At 34.3% G+C, this 20,980-nt stretch overlaps 1 protein-coding gene across 1 annotated transcript in view; it reads right to left on the bottom strand.

Annotated features, from left to right (window-relative positions):
* The window catches only part of CCDC178 (coiled-coil domain containing 178), a 435,616-nt gene that overhangs the window by 335,401 nt on the left and 79,235 nt on the right, over positions 1 to 20,980 (bottom strand). Inside the window, exons 7-9 of the mRNA XM_040478494.1 lie at positions 18,096 to 18,316; positions 12,680 to 12,822; positions 710 to 863 (exon numbers count right to left, since the gene is read on the bottom strand). Of these exons, the coding sequence (XP_040334428.1) occupies positions 710 to 863; positions 12,680 to 12,822; positions 18,096 to 18,316 (518 nt within the window). The remainder of the gene's footprint in view (positions 1 to 709; positions 864 to 12,679; positions 12,823 to 18,095; positions 18,317 to 20,980) is intronic.

Raw genomic sequence — 20,980 nt, 5'->3', positions numbered from 1 at the left:
GAAATCAATGCTGCACTGTATGTTAACTAAATAAATACACAACAATAAATAAATAAACAAATAAATAAATAAATAAATGCTGAGAATAATCCCAGTCTGACAGCCACCAAAGAAACAATGACCTCAGTTCTAAAAGCACAAACAGTCTTGCCAAAACTGAAAAGACCCTGACAGCAGATTCATTCTAGGATCTCCAAAAAGAAACATAGGGCTGCTGATAACCTTGATTCCACTGTTAGAAGACCTCGAGCACAGGAACCAGCTGAGACTTGATCCAGAGAAACTCTAAGATAATAAATGGGTGTTGTTTCAAGCTGCTAAAATTCTGGTAATTTTTTATGTACTACTAGAAAACAAATATAGGGGTGCCTGGGTGGCTCAGTCAGTTGGTTAAGCGTCCGACTTGGCTCAGGTCATGATCTCACAGTTCATGAGTTAAGCCCTGCGTCAGGCTCTGTGCTGATGGCTCACAGCCTGGAGCCTGCTTCAGATTCCGTGTCTCCCTCTTTCTCTCTCTCTCTGCCCCTTCCCCACTTGTACTCTGTGTCTCTTTCTCTCAAAAATAAACATTAAAATTAAAACAAAAAAAAGAAAATGAATATAAACAAAAAAATGGCTAACTGCTATTTAATTACTCACCATAAGTTTCAACAACTATAGCTCAAAACTAAAATCAGTATATTTTTTATTTTCAAAAATGAAAACTCACCATTTTTGATAAAGCAGATAATTCATTTCTTGATGTCTTTGTTTTCCTCAATACTTCAGTCACTACCTCTTCATTCTCCTTGATACTAACATTAACATTTTCTATTGTTGTATCGTAGTGACTATGCAGAGAATTCAGTTTATCTATCTCTCTCCTAGGAGAAAAAACACAGATGATTTTATCTACAATAAAAGGAAAATCATGTTTAAAATTGTATGTAAACTAGTTTTTGACTTAACAATGTAAATCAATGGAATTTACCTATTCCTAAAATGACTCCCATCCCAAAGCAACTTCTGAAAAGTGCCACTTAGGATCAAGAAGTGAGAAAAGTGGTGAGAAAAATTCACCAGGTGTATTTATGTTTCCAATGTAAAAACCTGAGAGAAAAGCAATTTCTAAATTATTTAAAATAATCATCTTTCGATTTGATTTCAGATGATAGACCTAAGAACTTTTAATTCAGAAGCTGGGTAGCAAAGCTATGGGAAGGTTAATAAAAAAAAAGAGAGAGAAAAAAATGATGAGAAGATGTAGAAGTGAAAAGACCACACATCATTAAAGACCCAGTTTACTGTTTTATCTGTTCCCCAGCTATCTCAGCTAAGACTTTTCTACATCAGCAGAAAGCTAGCCAAACCTCACAAAAGTAAACAAACAAACAAACAAACAAATAAAGGGGTTTGCAACATGTATTAAGAAAATAATGATCAGATTTACATAAAAGCACAGAAATCAGTTATAGGTGACCTGGAAGAATCAACCTAAACTAAAACATGACGGAAATATTCTAAATAACTAAATAAAATGAGATCTGCCAATGAAATTCTAAGGAGGAATCTTTCAGAATATCAGTATCAAGTAAAAATATATTTTAAAAAGTGAAATATTAAATTAAATAAAGCATGCATATAAGCAGAAATACATATATATGCAAATCCACTATGAAGATAGAAAAGCTAAAAACTCATATGCACTTAATACAGCCTAGAAATACATAAAGAAAGTACTGACAGCATTATAAAAATAAACTGACTAGCATAAGATTTTAAAATATTTCTGTCAGAAAATGATAGATCAAGTAGAACAAAATAAGTAAAAGACTCCTTGTTATCACACTCCTGGTTGTTAGCAGGTTGACTCTCAAGGGTCATTGGACTAAGGCCTAGACTGTTTCCTTGCTATGTAGGCTTCTCTATAGAGCATCTCAAAACATGGCAGCTAAATTCATCAGAGCAAATAAACAATTGAGGACGAAATAGTCCTAGCAGGACAAAAGTCACAGTTTTTACAACCTAATCATAAATGATATTCCATGACTTTTGCTTTACTCTTTTATTAGAAGGCACTCACTGGATCTACCCTACATGCAAGAGGAGGTGATTTTAGAAGAAAATATCAAACGGAAGATGTCCCTGAAAGTCATGTCAGAAGCTGCTAATCAACCATAGAGCTCTTTGGCAATTTACATTTTTCATAGTTGGGAGGCTGGTGAGGTGATACTTATGGCTTTCACATTAGAACCAGAATATAAGAGAAATATATGGATAAGATGCTAGAAGAAACTCTTTAGAAGGTTTGAAAATGTAGAAAATGTGAAAAAATGATCAAAAGGCATGGAAGATACAGTAAGAAAAACTAACATGCGTTTGAGTCCTAAAAGAAACAGAAAATGAGACCAAAGCATTGTTTAAAGAGATCATGACTGAAAATGCCCAGAGAAAATGATAATTATAATACACATGTTCAGTAAGACTAGAAGACTAACAAATCCCAACAGAATAAACATTGATCCACACCAAATGTATCTTAATGAAATCAAACTGACAAACTTTGAAAATCAAGAGATGATCTTAAAAACAGGCAATGGAAAAAATATGGAATGGTTTCAAAGCATTCAGTCAAAAGGCCAATATGCTTTTTAACAGCAAAAATTAAAATTAGTTTATAGAATGATATATTTAATATATTAAGAGTCAATAAATAATCAAGAAATCTATGAAAATAGAAAATATCCTTCAAACAAAATCTCAGAAAATTTGGAATCAGCAAAATCTCACTTAAGAGTATAACCAAGGACTACTCCAACTGTAAAGTACTTCCTGATAGAGTCTATGATGAAAAAGTCTATGAAGAAAAGAAGAACAAAGAAATAAGTTATTATGAGGGTAAATCCAAAAACCTTGATTGTTTAAAACAATAAAAATATTCTCATGGATTATAAAAATGAAATATCCCATAGTAACAGTTACAAATATTTAATTCAGTGGCAATGTGATTAACCACAGTAAAAATTTCCCTAACTCCTTTTCTTATCTACCATGTTAACAATGTCTTTGGAGTCTGATAATCTAAGTGTGCATGTGGTAATTAATAGGATTTCCTACAAAAAACAAACAAACAAAAAAAAAACCAAAAAACACAGGAACAAAATTGTAATTGCCAAACTAAAAAAGGAAAAAAAAAAAAAACCTAATGTGAAAGAAAGCAAAAAAAGAATAAGAAAAAAAAAACATATGGGGCAAATACACAGTGTTTTAAATCCAACTGTATTAGTGATTTGTGAATACATTTAATGGTCCACCATTAAAAATGTTTGCAACTGACAAGAACACCTATCTAGATAATGTTTACAAGAGATGTGCATAAAGTATAAAGACTCAAAAATATTGAAATTTAAAAATGAAAATATCTTCTAGATAAATATCAAAAAACAAAACTGATCAGGCTATGTTGATATCTTGAGTTTAAGGCAAAAAGTATTCCAGGAATCAACTCACAATGATGAATAAGGTTCATCATCTCCCAGAAAGATATAATAGCTTTGAACTTGTATGAAACCCGAGAGAGCCTCAAGCTATACAAAGAAAAAAACTGATGGTATTAAAAAACATAGAAATGTGTGGAGATACACCATCAAAGTAGGTGATTTTACCACACTTTTCTCAATAAAAGAAAAAGTAGTAAACTTAACCTAATGAAACAGTAATGGACAGTACATTCAATAAGTAAAGCACATAAGGAATATCTACCAAATAAATAAATAAATAAATAAATAAATAAGTAAATAACAACCCAAGTCACTGAGCCAGAAATGAAGACTCAATAATTTTCAATAGGTTGAAACTATTTTACCTGGCTAAAACACAATTCTGCTGAAAAGCGATAATAAAAAATACTTATAAATTAGAAATACATCATGAAAAATTTTAATATATACGTTTTTAATAACCTATGGATTTCAGAAGAAATCAACATGAAAATCAGAAATGTAACTGAATGAAAACAAAGATATAACAAACCAGATGAACCACAAAAGTTATTTGTTTAGTAAAAAGAGACAATATTTAAGCACATGTTGAAATAGACATTGAATGTGAAGAAATATAAACACCTTAATAAATGGATGTTATCTAGATCATATAATGTGGGGAATAAGCTTAGGAATTACCTGAATTTGCACTGATGGGTTAACAAGGCATAAAGAGTTAGAAAGCCATGGGATGAAAACATACAAGTTAGGTAAATAAGACTAGGTAAATGGGGCAAGGCCTCCAGTACGGGACAAGGTATAGGAATAGGAAATCTCAGGATGAAACATCCAAGATGAGGTAAACAAGATTAAGTATTCAGGGTGGAAATGCCCCCCAACTTAGTACAAGAGCAGAAAACTGCTTACACAGGAAGGAAGGACCAAACTAGGTAAACAGGAAAACAGGACTTGAGACCACAGCACAGTAAAGTTGCCTAGAGCGGAACTAATTAGCAAGAGAAAGGTGCCTTGTTGACCCTCAGGTAATGTGCTTAGTCTTCCTTACCCCTAGACAAGTTTAGGTAAACAGAGGTGGGGCCTCATGTCTGCTGTAAACAACTTTCAGTTCAGTGCCAGAATTCTGTTTTGTATTGACCCAACCCCCTAACACCGCCAGTCTTCAAAACCCCTTTTCCCCCATGCCCGTGAGTTATCGTTCACAGTTTCATTGTCTCTTTATCAAGAGACACTTCAATCAAGCTAGTAAGCCTTCTGATCCTAATAAAAGCGGAGCAAGGACCCTTACTCAGTCCTCCTGTCTCCTCTGGGACATTAGCCTCTCTCGCATTTTAATCCTGTGTTCTGCTCTTTTGCTGGACAAGACAAAACTCCAGACCCAGAGTCTATGACAATATAACTGTTTAAAATTTTGTTTTTCATTTTGATTATATTTAATTGATTCCATCTCCATAATGAATATGAATTTGCCTTTCTAAATCATTAACCACTCTGAACAAATAAAAATTGTATTATGTCACACTAAACCATAAAGAATTTACAGCCAACAAGAGGGATTAGAAGAATATCATACAACACAAATATACCAGAAACATAAAAAAAACATTCCAATTACTAAAATGCAAAATATAGTCAACATATAATTCAAAATATTCCATTTTATTAGAAATCAAATAAGTGCAAGTTGAAATACTTGGATGTTATTTATAATTAATGCAAGGCTACATAAGTTGTTTTTAATACTATCCCATGCTAGAGATTTTGTTTAAAAAAAATTTTTTTAATGTTTAATTTTGAGAGAGAGATAGACAGAGGGTGCATGGGGGAGCGGGGAGAGAGAGAGACACACGGAATCCGAAGCAGGCTCCAGGTTCTGAGCTGTCAGCACAGAGCCTGACATGGAGCTTGATCTCACAAACCATGAGATCATGACCTAAGCCGAGGTAGGATGCTCAAGTGACTGAGCCACACAGGCACCCCTGGAGATTTTGTTTTAAATAGTCATTTATGCACAGAGGTACCAGTTATATATATTTGTTATACCATATGTATAGACAATTTGATAATATGTATGAAGAGCTTTAAAATGACACAGAGAAAGGCTGGGAAAATGACAGAGTAGGAGAACACCAAGCTTGCCTCCTCCCATGGATACAACTAGATAACATTCCTATCAGTGTAAATAACCCAGAAAAGACCTGAAAACTGGCAGAATAAACTCCACAACAAAAAGTAGAGAAAAGGTCACATCCAAGAAGGTAGGAAGGGAAGTGATGCATATTTAGAGCAAAACAGACCATGGCCATCCACAACAGCGAGGGAGCCAATGGTGTGGAAAAGGGCAAGAAACAGACTATCACACTGGGGAGCCTCCAAGGGGAACACAAATCCCCATAAATTTGGCTTTAAAAGCAAGAGGAGCCAGGGGCACCTGGGTGGCTCAGTCAGGTAAGAGACCGACTCTTGGTTTCGGCTCAGGTCATGATCTCACATTTCATGAGTTCAAGCTCCGCATCAGGCTCCACTAATAGTGTAGAGCCTGCTTGGGATTCTCTCTCTCTCCCTCTCTCTCTGCCCCTTCAGTGCTCTCTCTCTCTCCCTTTCTCTCTCTCAAAATAAATAAATAAACAAAAACAACAACAAAAACAAAAACAAAAAAGCAAGAGGCTGAATCTTGTGAGTTCTTACAACTGCTGGGATTTAAAGTCTGAAATTTTAAAAATCAACAGGCTCTGCTATGGGAGAGCTTGGAGGGTGATAGGAATCTGAGTCCCTGCCCTTAAAGAACAGCAAGACAACTACCTGAGATACAGCATGGAAATAGCAGCTTGAAAAATGTCTGGTACATACAGGAGGGAGAATTATTACTCCTATCACAGCATGTACCACAGAGGCAGGGATTACAGGAAAACATCTCCAGAAACAAAGGAGCCATTTCCCTCCCCTGCCTCACAGCATAAACACATGGCCACCTATAGGATACAGCACAGCAACAACATTCCCTCCCTAACTTGTCTATACCAAGCCCTGACCCCCCCCCCCCATCTTTAGTGGATCTGTTCTTTCTAGTCATACCTGCCATGTCCCTACACTGTAGGGCCCTTCCTCCAGAAGACAGGTGCAAACCCCACGGAAACCAGGTCACTTACCAAAGCATTTTGCAGGGCCTAGGTTCTGGCAGCAAGATTGGCAGGCCTCATTTTGCAAGGAGACCAGCACACATTTTGTTAAAATGCACTCCGCCTAGACCCAACTAAACAGTGCCCATAACAAGCAAAGAAACCCTGTGAAAATGCCTGGACTGAAGGAAAAAGTGGTCAGAATACAAAAACTGCCACAGGATACACACATAGGAGACACTCCCTGAAGTGCCACGTTCTGGGAACTGCACTTCAGGACTTCTTCTTTATAAGGCCACTACCTTCAAGAGCAGGAGACATCACTTACTTTCCTAATACAGAAACAAGCACAGAGAGTTAGACAAAATGTAGAGACAGAGGAATATGTCCCAAATGAAAGAACAAGACAAAACCACAGCAAGAAACCTAAGTGAAACTATATAAGTAATATGGCTAATAGAGAATTTAAAGTAATGATCATAAAGATACCCACTGGACTTGAGAAAAGAGTGGAGAACATCAGTGAGACCCTTAATGAAGAGATAAAAAAGAACCAATCAAAGATGAAGAACACAATAACAAATTAAAATTATACTTGATAGAATAAATAGCAGGCTAGAGGAAGCATAGGAACAAATTAATGACCCAGAAGACAGAGTAATGGAAAGGAATCAAGCTGAGAAAGTGACAGAAAAAAGAATTATACGAATTGAGAATAGTCTTAGAGAACTCAATGACTCCATCAAATATAATAACATTTGCATTAAGGAGATCCCAGAAGAAGAAAGGGAGAAAAGGGGGAAGAAGATTTATTTGAAGAAATAACAGCTGAAAACTTCTCTGGTCTGGGGAAGGAAACAGACACCTAGATCCAGAAGGCACAGAGATGCCCCCCTAAAATATCAACTCAAGGAGATCCACACCAAGATACAGAGTAATTAAAAAGGCAAAAAAAAAAAAAATAGTGATAAAGACAGAATTTTAAAATCAGCAAGAGAAAAGTAGACAGTTATATACAAGTGAAACCCCATAGAGCTATTAGTGAACTTCTCAGCATAAACTGTGCAGGTCAGAAGGGAGTGGCATGATATATTAAGGGAAACATCTGCAGCCAAGAATACTCTATCCAGAAAGGCTATCATTCCAAATAGCAGGAGAGACAAAGAGTTTCTCAGACAAACAAAAACTAAAGGAGTCATGACCACTAAACCAGCCTTACAAGAAATACTAAAGAGGACTCTCTGAGTGGAAAGGAAAGACCATAAGTAAGAGTATGTAAAATAGTAATCACAAAATCAGTAAAAACAAGTGTTTCCATAAAAAAACAGTCCAGGGATTCACAAAATAAAAATATAAAATATGACACTATACACACAACTAAAAACATGGATGGGAGAGGAGTTAAGAATGAGTTCAAACTTAAGCAACCATAAATTTGATATATACTGCAATATGCATAAGATGTTATATACAAACCTCATGGTAACCACAAATCAAAAACCAGTAATAGATACACAAAGAATAAAGAGAAAGGAATCCAATAGATATGTGAAGAATAAAGAGAAAGGAAATCATTAAAGAAAGATAACAAGGTATGAAAGAAGCAAGAGAAGGACCAGGGAAAATCTACAATAGAAATCATAAAACAAGTACCAAAATGGCAATTTGTACATATCTATCAATAATTACTTTCAATGTAAATGGACTAAACACTCCAAAGAACAACACAGGGTAACAGAGTAGATTAAAAACCAAGACCCATCTATATGCTGTTTACAAGAGACTCATTTCAGACCTAAAGACACATGCAGATAGAAAATGAGGTGATAAAGAAATATTTATCATGCAAATGGATGTCAAAAGAAAGCTGGGGTAGCAATACTTGTATTAGACAAAATAGATTTTAAAACCAAGACTGTAACAAGAGACAAAGAAGGGCACTATATACTAATAAAGGGGACAATCTGACAAGAAGATACAACAATTGTAAATATTTATGCACCCAACATGAAAGTACCCAAACACATAAAGCAGTTAATAGAAAACATAGTTGAACTAATATATATTAATACAGTAATAGTAGGGGACTTTAACACTCCTCTTACGGTGGCAGAGAGATCATTCAAACAGAAAATCAACAAGGAAACAGTACCTTTGAATGACACACTGGAATAGATGGATTTAACAGATATATTGAGAACATTCCATCCTCAAAAGCAGAATACACATTCTTTTCAAGTGCACACAAATACTCTCCAAAACAGATCACTTTTAGGCAACAAACCAAGTCTCAACAAATTAAAAAAGATCAAAGTCATACCATACATCTTTTCTGACCATAACACTAGGAAACTAGAAACCAACCACAGGAAAAAATCTGGAAAGACCACAAATACACAGAGGTTAAATAACATGTTACTAAACAATGAATGCATTGACTGAGAAATCAAAACAGAAATAAATTACATGGAAACAAATGAAAATGAAAACAAAAGGATCCAAAATCTTTGGGATGCAGCAAAAGTGGTTTCAAGCAGGAAATACACAGCAATGCAGGCCTACTCAAGAACCAAGGAAAAAATCAAATAGACAATCTAACTATACATATAAAGCATCTATAAAAGAGCCACAAACAATATTTAAAACCAGGAGAAGGAAGGAAATAAGAAAGACTAGAGCAAAAATAAATGATACAGAAACTAAAGGAAAAAAAATGAACAAACAAACAAAAACAGTTGAACAGATCATTGAAACCAGGAGTTGGCTTTTCAAAAGATCAACGAAATTGATAAATCTCCATCCAGGCTCATCAAAACAAAGAAAAAAGGAAGAGAGGACTCAAATAAACAAATCATAAATTAAAGAGGAGAAGTAACAACCAACACCACAGAAATACAAATAATTTTAAGAGAATATTATGAAAAATCATATGCCAACAAATCACATATATCCTAGAAGAAATGGATACATTTCTAGAAACATATTACCTGCCAAACCCAAAACAGGAAGAAATAAAAAAATTTGAACATCTCAATGACCATCAAGGAAACTGAATCAGTAACTAAAAACTCCCTCTGCCCCTCTCCCACTCACACACGTGCACTCTCTCTCTCATAAATAAATAAACATTAAAAAATATATTTAAAAAACCTCCCAACAAACAAAGTCCAGGACCAGACTGCTTCAGAGGTGAATTCTACCAAACATAAAAAGAAGAGTTAATACCTAATCTTCTTGAACTATTCCAAAAAATAGAATTTTAAGGAAAACTTCCAAATCCATTCTATGAGGCCAGCATCACCCTGATACCAATATTAGACAGCACAAAAATAGAGAGAGAGAGAGAATGAATTACAAGCCAGTATCTCCAATAAACACAGATGCGAAAATTCTCAACAAAATACTAGCAAAGCAAATCCAAAAATACAGTAAAAAAAATAATTCACCTCATCAAGTGGGATTTATTCTTGGAATGCAAGGTGTTTAATATTCAAAATCAATCAACGTGATACATCACATCAATAAGAGAAAGGGTAAAAACAATTTCAAGAGATGAAGAAAAAGCATTTGACAAAGTACAACATTCATTCATGATAAAAATCCTCAACAAAGTAAATTTAGAGGGAACATACCTCAACATAATTAGGCCTTATATGAAATATGCACAGTGAACATCATACCCAATGGGGAAAAACTGAGAGCTCTTCTCCTATGGTCAGGAACAAGACAAGGATGTCCACTCTCACCACTTTTATTCAGCACAGTACAGCAATCAGACAACAAAAGGTCAGAGCAATCAGAAAACAAAAAGAAATAAAAGACATCCAAAATTTTAAGAAAGAAGTAAAACTCTCACTATTTGCAGATGACATGATACAATATACAGAAAACGCTGAAATTTCACCAAAACAACACCAGTTCTGATAAATGAATTCAGTAAAGTCACAGCATACAACATCAACGGGAAGAAATTCTATATACTAATAATGAAGCAGCAGAAAGAGAAATTAATACTCCCATTTACAACTGCATCAATGATAAGATAACTAAGAATAAACTTAACTAAAATGGTGAAAGACCTGTACTCTGAAAAGTATAAAACACTGATAAAAGAAATTGAGGATGAAACAAAGAAATGGACAAACCATACTTATGGATTGGAAGACCAAATATTGTTAAAATGTCTATACCACCCAAAACAATCTCTACATTTAATGCAATTCCCATCAAAATACTAAGAGCAGTTTTCACAGGACTGTAACAAGAAATTCTAAAACTTGTATGGAGCCACAAAAGACTCCAAAAAAGCCAAAGCAATCTTGAAAAGGAAAAGCAACACTACAGGTATCACAGTTCCAGACTTCAAGTTATATTACAAAGCTGTAGTAATCAAAACAGTATGGTACTGGTACAAAAATAAACACATAAATCAATGGAACAGAGTAGAAACCCCAGAAATCAACCTGCCAATTATATGATCATTACTTTTCAACAAAGGAGGAATAAATATACAAAAAGTCTCTTTAACAAATGGTGTTGGGAAAACTGGTCAGCTACATGCAAAAGAATGAAACTGAGTCATCCTTAGACCATACACAAAAGAAACGCAAATGGTTTAAAGACCTAAGTGTGAGACCTGAATCCATAAAAATCCTAGAAGATGGCATAGGCAGTAATTTCTCTGACATTGGCCATACCAGCATTCTTCTAGATAGGTCTCCCAAGGCAAGGTAAATAAAAACAAAAATAAACTACTGGAATTACATCAAAATAAAAAGCTTTCGCACAGTAAAGGAAACAATCAACAAAACTAAAAGGCAATCTACTGAATGGGAGAAGATATTTGCAAATGGCATATGATAAAGGGTTAGTATTGCAAAATATATGAACTGATAGAACTCAACACCCAAAAAACAAATAATCCAATTAAAAATGGACAAAAGACATGAACAGACATTTCTGCAAAGAAGACATAAAGATGACCAACAGACACATGAAAAGATGCTCAACATCATTCATCATCAGAGAAATGAAAATCAAAACAACAAATAAGATATCACCTTACACCTATCAAAATGGCTAAAATAAAAACCACAAGAAACAACAGGTGTTGGCGAGGATGTGGAGAAAAAGGAACCCTCTTACACTGCTGGTGGGAATGCAAAATGGTATAGCCACTATGGACAATAGTATGGAGGTTCCTCAAAAAGTTAAAAATAGAACTACTCTACAGTCCAGTAATTGCACTACTGGGTATTTACTACCAAAATACAAAAGCACTAATTCAAAGGGATACATGCACCCCTATGTTTATTGCAACATCATTCATAGACAAATTACGGAAGGAGCCCAAGTATCCATTGATAGATGAACGGATAAAGATGTAGTGTGTGTGTGTGTGTGTGTGTGTGTGTGTGTATAAATATATATATATATAAATATATATATATATATATATATAATACATACACACAGTGGAATATTATTCAGTCATAAAAGGGAATGAAGTCTTGCCATTAGCAACAATATGGATGGAGCTAGAGAGTATCATACTAAGCAAAATAAGTCAGAAAGACAAATACAAGAATTTTACTCTTATGTGGAATTTAAGAAACAAATGAGTATAGGAAGAAAAAAGAGAGAGAGAAACCAGGAAACAGACTCTTAACTACAGGGAACAAACTAATGATTAACATAGGGTGTGTGTATGGGGGGGGATAGGTAAAATGGGGGATTAAAAAACATACTTATCATAATGAGCACCAAGCAATGTACAGAATTGTTGAATCACTATACTGTATGCCTAAAAATAATATAATACTATATATTAATAGTGTAATTAAAATAAAAAACCTAATATAAAATAAAATAGAAAAATAGTGCTTAGGATTTCATACACATATATTTACATATGTAAAAAACATGTCTTAATTTACATATAAACATAGTGATAAGATAAAAATGGGTGATTTAGATTCTTTCCTTTCTCTTTATCTGATATTTTATACAGGAATATAAATTAAATTTTAATCAATATTTTTGTTCAAAATGCTGTAAGCAGCATTTGTGAAAAATTCTTACTTGTAGGCTTCTAGGCTTGCTTCATCATTATGAATATCTTTTTCCATGTCTTGTTTCATTTGTTTAGCCTTCAATTTGGCATTCTTATAGTTTTCTATAGCTTCTGCAAGTTCTTCCTGAACTTGTTTGTATAATTCCATTACCTAGAAATGAAAAATATTATTGTTTATACACTTAGTAATTAAAAGAATCAAGCAAGAGTAAGATCAGAGAAAAGACTTAAATTTAGAGTTGTTCTGATTTTTTTTTTAAAGTTCTTTACATCAGTTTCCTCCCATATGTAGTCTATTGAGCACAGTAAAGTTTCAGGTTTGCATTAGCCTGAAAGACATCAATGCTAGAAATGTATAAAAGTTACTGAAGAAAATAACTTCAATATCCCAGGTAACATAAGCAAAATAAAAGAATTATCTTTTCACCTATAGGAGAATTGCTACTTTTTGCTATTTTTATCACTGAGACAATATTACTTCATTGTAGAAAAACCAGAAAACACAGATGGAAAAATAAATAAAATCACCTGTAATTCTCTCAGGAATAACCACTATTAATGAAAGGGTCCAAAATATTCCATTGTTATTGTTTTTATTAATTATCAAATATAAACAATCTCCCTTCTCTCTCCATTTCTCCCCCCCCCCCTTTTTTTTGTCACTGCTGGAATGTTAGAGGGAGAGCAAGAGAAAGCACTAGGGAGTGAACAATCCTTTCCCCAGTGGGTAAAGTGGTGGACTGAAATGAAGCAAGTACCTCCTGGAAAAAGCAATAATGTTCATTAATTTCTAGAATAGCACAGATGGCAGTAACCCCTACAAGACTCCCCTTTAGGCACAGGAGTGTGGGCATATGTATCTTAGCAGAGAGCAAGGAGTATGCAGGGACGATGAGCTAAGCAAACAAGAGGTCAGGAAACATAACAGAATTCCTAATATCAAATATCCCATGTCCAACCTGTCAGTACCTTTAGAAGAGGTAACCTGTAGGCATTGCTGGGGTGGTGGGCTCCCTGTCAGGAACAAGACAAATTCATCTCAAGGGCAATCTCTGGATTGGGCCCATGTGGCACTGGCATATCCTTCCCCCATTGATACTCCAGCCGATTGTGTACAATACTCTTGTGGCTCTATGGTGTTATGGGGCCAAGCTGCTTGATGAATTTGAAGGCAACAATGAGGCTGTGAGCTTGATTTGCAAGTAGCTATGCACTAGGGCTCAGGTACATTGGCTAGAGGTCTTGCATCATTTAAGCAATTGGTTATTTCAGTAGGCCTCTAGCCAGGACCTCAAAACTGAGTCAAGACAGGGGTGCCTGGGTGGCTCAGTCGGTTGGGTGTCCGACCTCAGCTCAGGTCATGATCTCAAGGTCCGTGAGTTCAAGCCCCACATTGGGCTCTGTGCTGACAACTCAGAGCCTGGAGCCTGCTTCAGATTCTGTGTCTCCCTCTCTCTCTGCCCCTCTGCCCTTCCCCCACTTGTGCTCTGTCTCTCTGTGTCTCAAAAATAAATAAATGCAAAAAAAAAAAAAGTTTTTTTTTTTAAAAACTGAGTCAAGACAGCAGAATAAAACAAAACAAATTTATATGATAAATGACTATAAACAAAACACTACATTATACTCTCCCCTAGCAATCACAATCTGTTTTCTGTCTTACAGACTTACGTATTCTGGATTTTCCATACCAATAAAATCATAAAGCATGTGATCTTTTGTATTTGGCTTCTTTATTTAGCATAATCCTTCAAAGTTGATTTATGTTGTGACATGTATCAGTATTTCATTTCCTTTTATTTCTTCCTATGGTATAGATATATGACATTTTGTTTAGTCGTTAATCTGACGATGAACACTGGGCTGTTTCCACCTTTTGGCTAATATAAACACTGCTGCTACGAATATTTATGTAAAAACTTTTGGCTTTGTTCTTTAAATATCAGTTTTCAATTCTTTGTGGTATATAATCCTCAAGAGTAGAACTGCTGCTAGAGCATATAGTAATTCTACGTTAACCCTTTTGAAGAAATGCCAAAGTCTTTTCCACAGCATCTGCAACCATTTTACTTTCTCACCAGCAAAGTACCACAGTTCCAATTTCTCCACACAGACACCAAAACTTTGTTATTTTGTTGTGAGTGGTATCTCATTGGGGTTTTTGTTTGTATCTCCGTAGCGACTAATGATGTTGAGCCTCTATCGTTTCACACATTTGCTGCCCATTTGTATGTATGCCTTTTGGAGATAATCTATTCAAGTCCTTTGCCCACTATAATTGGGCTGTATGCCCTGATTTGTTGCATTTAAAAAGTTCTTTATATATTTTAGATACTATGTCCTTTCTGAATGTATAATTTACAATTGTTTCTCTCTCATTCTGTTTTTGTTTTTGTTTTTGTTTTTTACTTTTTTGATAGTACCCTTTATCTTTTTTGCTTTTTTAATTGATATATAGTTGACACCCAAAGTTAAATTACTTTCAGGTGTATGACATAGTGATTCAACAAGTCTATACGTTATCGTATGCTCACAAGTGTAGCTGTCACCATACAACGCTTTTACAATATCATTGACTATACAACCTAGGCTGTACCTTGTATCTCAGAGACTTACTTATTCTGTAAATGGAAGCCTGTACCTCCCATTCTTCATCATCCACTTGCCTATCCCTCTACCCCCACCCCTCTGGCAGCCATCAGTTTGTTCCCTGTATTTACAGGTCTGTTCCTGCTTTCTGTTTGTTGTATTTCTCAGATTCCACATAGAAGTGAAATAATACAGGATTTGTCTTTCTCTGACTGGTTAATTTCACTTAGCATAATATCCTCTAGAGGTCCATCTATGTTGGTGCAAATGGCAAGATCTCATCATTTTTATGGCTAACACTCTACTGTATATACATGTACCACATCTTCTTTATCCATTGATCTATCAATGGACACTGAGGTTATTTCCATATCTTGGCTAATGTAAATAATGTTGCTATAAACACAGGGGTGCATATATCTTTTTATAGGGTTTTGTTTTCTTGGGGTAAATACTCAGTAGTGGAGCTACTGGATCATACGGTATTTCTATTTTTAATGTTTTGAGTAACTTCCATATTGTTTTCCACAGTGGTGTCCCAATTTATATTCCTACCAACAGGGCATGAGGGTTCCTTTTTCTCCATATCCTTGTCAACACTTGCTCCTTTTTGTCTTTTCTATTCTAGCCATTCTGACAACTATGAGGTGATAACTTATTGCGGTTTTTTCACTCCCCTGATGATTAGAGATGTGAAGCATCTTTTCATGCATCTATCGACCATCAGGATGTCTTCTTTGGAAAAATGTCTATTCAGGTCTTCTGACCACCTTTCAATTGTATTACTTGTTTTTCTGGTGTTGAGTTATGAAAGGTCTTCACACATTTTGAATATTGACCTTTTATCAGATACTGATGGTGCCCCTTAAGCACAAACGTTTTTCATTTTTTAAATGAGATACAATTAACATATAAGTTTCAAGTATAAAACATAATTATTCAATGTTTCTCTATATTGTGAGATGATCCACAGTAAGTCCAGTTAACATCCATCACCACACATAGCTAGATGTTTTTGTGATGAGAACTTTTAAGATGTACTCTCAGCAACTTATAAATATGCGGTACAATATTATAACTATAGTCACCATTGCTACACATTAAATCCCTCTGATTTATGTATTTTATAACTAGAAGTTTATCTATTGACTCCTTTTTCATTCATCTTCTAACCCTTGCTGCCTGTGGCAACCACCAATCTGTTGTCTATGACTATGAAATTGTATTTTATTTTGTTTCTTTTGATTCCACATATAAATGAGATCATATGATATTTGTCTTTCTCTGTCTGACTTATTTCACTCAACATAATGTCCTCAAGGTCCATCCCTGTTGTTGCGAATGGCAAGATCTCATTCTTTTTTGGCTGAGTAAAAATCCACTGTATGTATATACATCTTCTTTATCCAGCCATCCACTGATAGACACTTAGATTGTTTCAATATCTTGGTTATTATAAGTAACGCAGCAATGTACCAGGGGGGTGCACATATGTTTTCAAGTTAGTGTTTTTTTCTACTAACAAATATACTGAAGTGAAATGGTTGAGTTATATGACAGTTCCATTCTTAATTTTCTGAGAAACTTCCATACTGTTTTCCACAGTGGCTGCACAAATTTACATTCCCACCAAGAGTACACAAGGGTTCCCTTTTCTCCACATCTTTACCAACACTTATTATTTCGTGTCTTTCTGATAATAGCCATTCTGACAAGTATGAAATGATATCTTACTGTGGTTTTGATTTGCATTTCCCTGATGATTAGTGATGCTGAGAATCTTTTCATGTACTTGTTGGCTATCTGTATATCTTCTTTGGAAAAATATTTATTCAGATCTTCTGCCCAATTTTTTTTCAGGTTGTCTCTGCTAAGTTCTTTATTTCAGATATTAACCCCTTATCAGATTTGTGATTTGCAAATATTTTCTCCCATTCAGCAGACTGTCTTTTCATTTTGCTGGTGGTTCCTCTTGCCGTGCAAAAGCTTTTCACGGTGATTTAGCCCCACTTGCTTGTTTTTGCCTTTGTTAGGTTTGCTTTAGGTGTCAAATCCAAGACAGCAAGTAAAAGGAATAAACTAGATTTCTCTGTATCAACAATATTTTGATATCTTAAAAAAATCAGATTAAAAAACAACTCGCAGAAAGTTATACATTTGATACTATTTAAAGAATGAAAAAGAAACCATGTATTGTGCTAAAATACATATATATGTATAAAAATATACAACTTTCACCTAGAAACAGAATTTCATGGTAAGGTTGTCTTCAGAGAGCGAGGGAGGAAAATGGACTGGTTGAGGAAAATACAGAACACATTTAGCAGTTCTAAATAACCAAAAGTAACGGCAGGTATAAATGTGCTCATTTAATGGCAGGTATAAATACTTTATTTTTCTATACTTGGTCATTTAATGGCAGGTATAAATACTTTATTTTTCTGTAACACAATCCCACAATAAGAGTGTTAAATATTAACTAATCATTGAAAATATTTTATACTTTATTGTCATAAACAATGAAAGTGACTGATATATATTTGCCTTCTCCTGCAGTTCAATTTACAACTTCAAATATTACCATGTTGTTTTAAATCTCCAAAATTTTATCAGTAAGTTGACTAAATATTATTAATACCCCTAAGTATAAAAGGAAAGAAGACACAGTTTAAATGAATATCAAATGACTGTATTGTGTGTAGTATAATATTCCTTTGGGAAATAAGTAGCAGGTCAATTTTCAATGAAAATGAAACATTTAAAGATGCTAATTTCTTTTAGCTGAAACATTTTTTATAACTATCTATAAATCTATAAGATACATATCCATTAATTTACCTCAAATTTTTTTATATAAAATTCTTTCAGAGTTTCAAGTTCTTGGTTCTGCTTTGAGTTAATTAGAGGACCGCGTGCATTCATGTAGTCTGTGTCTGCTTGAAGCTTTGCATTAGCTTCCTCCAATTTCACCTTTTGTTCCTCAAAATGTTTTAGCTGATAAGCTCTATCTTCAAGATGCCATTGTAATTCTACAATATCTCTCAAATAGGCCTCATGTTCTAGACATACAATAACAAAAGAAAATCTGATTTTAAAACAAAAGCTCCAGAAGGCAATCTTTATTTGTAAAAGAGAAATATGAAATACTTTAGATTCCAAAATTACTTATCTGTGAAGCTTCCTAAATTTAATATAAATTATTTTAGTATTGCCTTATAAAATACATTGCTTTCATCATTTATCATCAAAGGGATTAAAATATATGTATTATAAGATAATAATTGTTTGTACAAATCCTGCTTATAACAACCAATGTATATACAGAGTTACATACAACCACTCTATGTAATTACAAAATGAGAAAAACTGCAAGAGTGGAGGCCTTTAAAATCATCTAGAAGTAAAACGATGAGATAGGAGTTATAAATATCAGAAAGAAAAAGGAAAAAAATAAGTACGATTTTCTGTTGATACAATTATATATCAAAACACAAAAGAATCAACTAAAACTTACAGGTCAGTAATATGAGCTATTAAAAAAGTGGCTATAAGCCATATTTAAAAAGTGGCAGTAAGTCACTGAGTTCCAAAGCATTTGTTACAAAGAATTATTATGGTAATATCTGACTAATTCACATGACAAAACAATGCAAAACAAAATGAGAAGATTTAACATTGTGTTATTACTGAGATCTTCTTCCACAGTAGAAGCATTCTTGTGAGCATTTATATGGGACACAATTATCTTCCTACTCCATCCTTTCTCCAATCATAGGGAAGTACCCATGGAGCCAGGAATGTAGGTTAAGGGAAAGACAGAGAATCTAAAGAAACAGGTACAATGAGAGTACCAGGGGAATCTGAGTCATTAGTTCATTTGTGCTTTCAGACGCTGCTTGAGTATAATAAATATAGTATATGTACTCTCCTTTATTTTTTTTTAAATTTTTGTAATGTTTATTTATTTTTGAGAGAGAGAGAAAGAAAAGAGAGAGAGAGAAGGAGAGGGGCAGAGAGCAAGGGAAACACAGAATCTGAAGCAGGCTACAGGCTTCCGGCTGTCAGCACAGAGCCCAATGCAGGGCTCGAACTTGTGAACTGCAACTTATTTCTGGTTATCTTTTTTGATAGGAAAATGAAAAGACATTTGCTAGATTATTGGCTACATAGTGCCAGTGGCTGTCATTCTGGGGAGGGGGACGCAGTAACCAAGTAGGGGTATAAATACCACACCCTCATTCTTCTCCATTATCTCCCTTGGTCTCTTACCACTGAACCCGTTGGTTACACTAGCAGGAAGCCAGAGTACCAAAGATATCTTTGATGCAGTCTATTATGAATAAGCTTCATGGACCAAAACACAAAAGATACAAGCGTGAGCAGGCTGGTTAGGGGGATGGATGGATCTGGAGGAGTTACCACAAGATATCTAGAAAAACTGAATGTCCTTAATTTTCTTAAAATCGTAAGTAGAATTTTTTATAATAAATTATCCACAATTCTTTAAACATCATATTTAATATTAAGGCTGTTAAGGAGATTAAAAGTTTTTCCTGTCACATAAATTGGAGACTTTGAGAATTTAAAGACTACATGAATATATAATTCTAGAACCTGTAAACAAAATTCATAAAATTTAGAAATTATATCCTAAATATATCAATATGAAGGCAATATATTCCTGAAAGCACATAGTTTTTCAGGAATACTTTATAAATAGGAGGTACTTAAAAACTACATAGTAATAATGAATTTAAATTTCATTGCATATGTTAGCCACTTAAATAAAATAAAGCAGAAGAACATAAATTTGTTTTTTAAGTAGATTTTTAATAGTTTTTAAAAGATCTTTAAGTAGCTCTTTAAATAAAAGATAGCCCAAGCAATAAATTATCACCAATGGCAAGAACGTATTCCATCACTGAAAATGCATTTATAAAGTATCTAGAATGTCCACACATGTATCTCAATTTAGTTTTATTTTGGCAATTCCTTAAGTAGAACTTCATATAAACCACAAACTACAGTATGCACTCTTATAAAGGCTATATGAGGTTATACAGAAATCAGCAAAATATTAAACAAAACCAGCTCCCACTGATTTTTCTACTACTAATGACAAGGAAGGGCTTCCAAAACATTTTCAAAATTGCAGATGACTCCCTGTGGATGTGAATATGAATCTGCTCAAGACCCTACTGGAATCCAGAATTTCCCAGAATTTCCATTCCATTCCAACCCTATTGTACTTTTGGTTGTCTCTAACATACCAATATATATGCATGTATGGATTTACAAATTACACAGCTATGCTATTTTATTAGTAGAGTATGCACATTTTAAATTCTATTCAAAAACCTTGTTAATCAGAACAAACTAACTCCAAGCCTGAATAAAACATCTGTAGAAACTAAATATATTGTAAAATGTATTACTTTAAATGCATGGGTAGAAAAATGTCTATCTGAGTTTAGAGCAATTTTGCATAATTTTTGGAATTAACTCTTTAGTAAAGGGTAGCAAAGTGCATAGACAAAGGCTAAGTTAAATTCATCCAGTCTAGGCTCTGGGAAATTTCCTGCTTCTTGAGTTCTGCTCCAGAAGGGAGTAAACAAATGGTGAGGTCAATCTGTGAGCTCAGTATTACTTTAAAAGGAGGAAATACTGTGGAGAAATGGGAACCCTCTTGCACTGTTGGTGGGAATGCAAATTGGTGCAGCCGC

This window comes from Herpailurus yagouaroundi, unplaced genomic scaffold, assembly GCF_014898765.1.
Source record: "Herpailurus yagouaroundi ecotype Mexico unplaced genomic scaffold, PumYag 142, whole genome shotgun sequence".
NCBI classification, from domain to species: Eukaryota; Metazoa; Chordata; class Mammalia; order Carnivora; family Felidae; genus Herpailurus; species Herpailurus yagouaroundi.
Note: the sequence above shows the minus strand (reverse complement) of the source record. Positions and strands in the feature narration are given on the sequence as shown.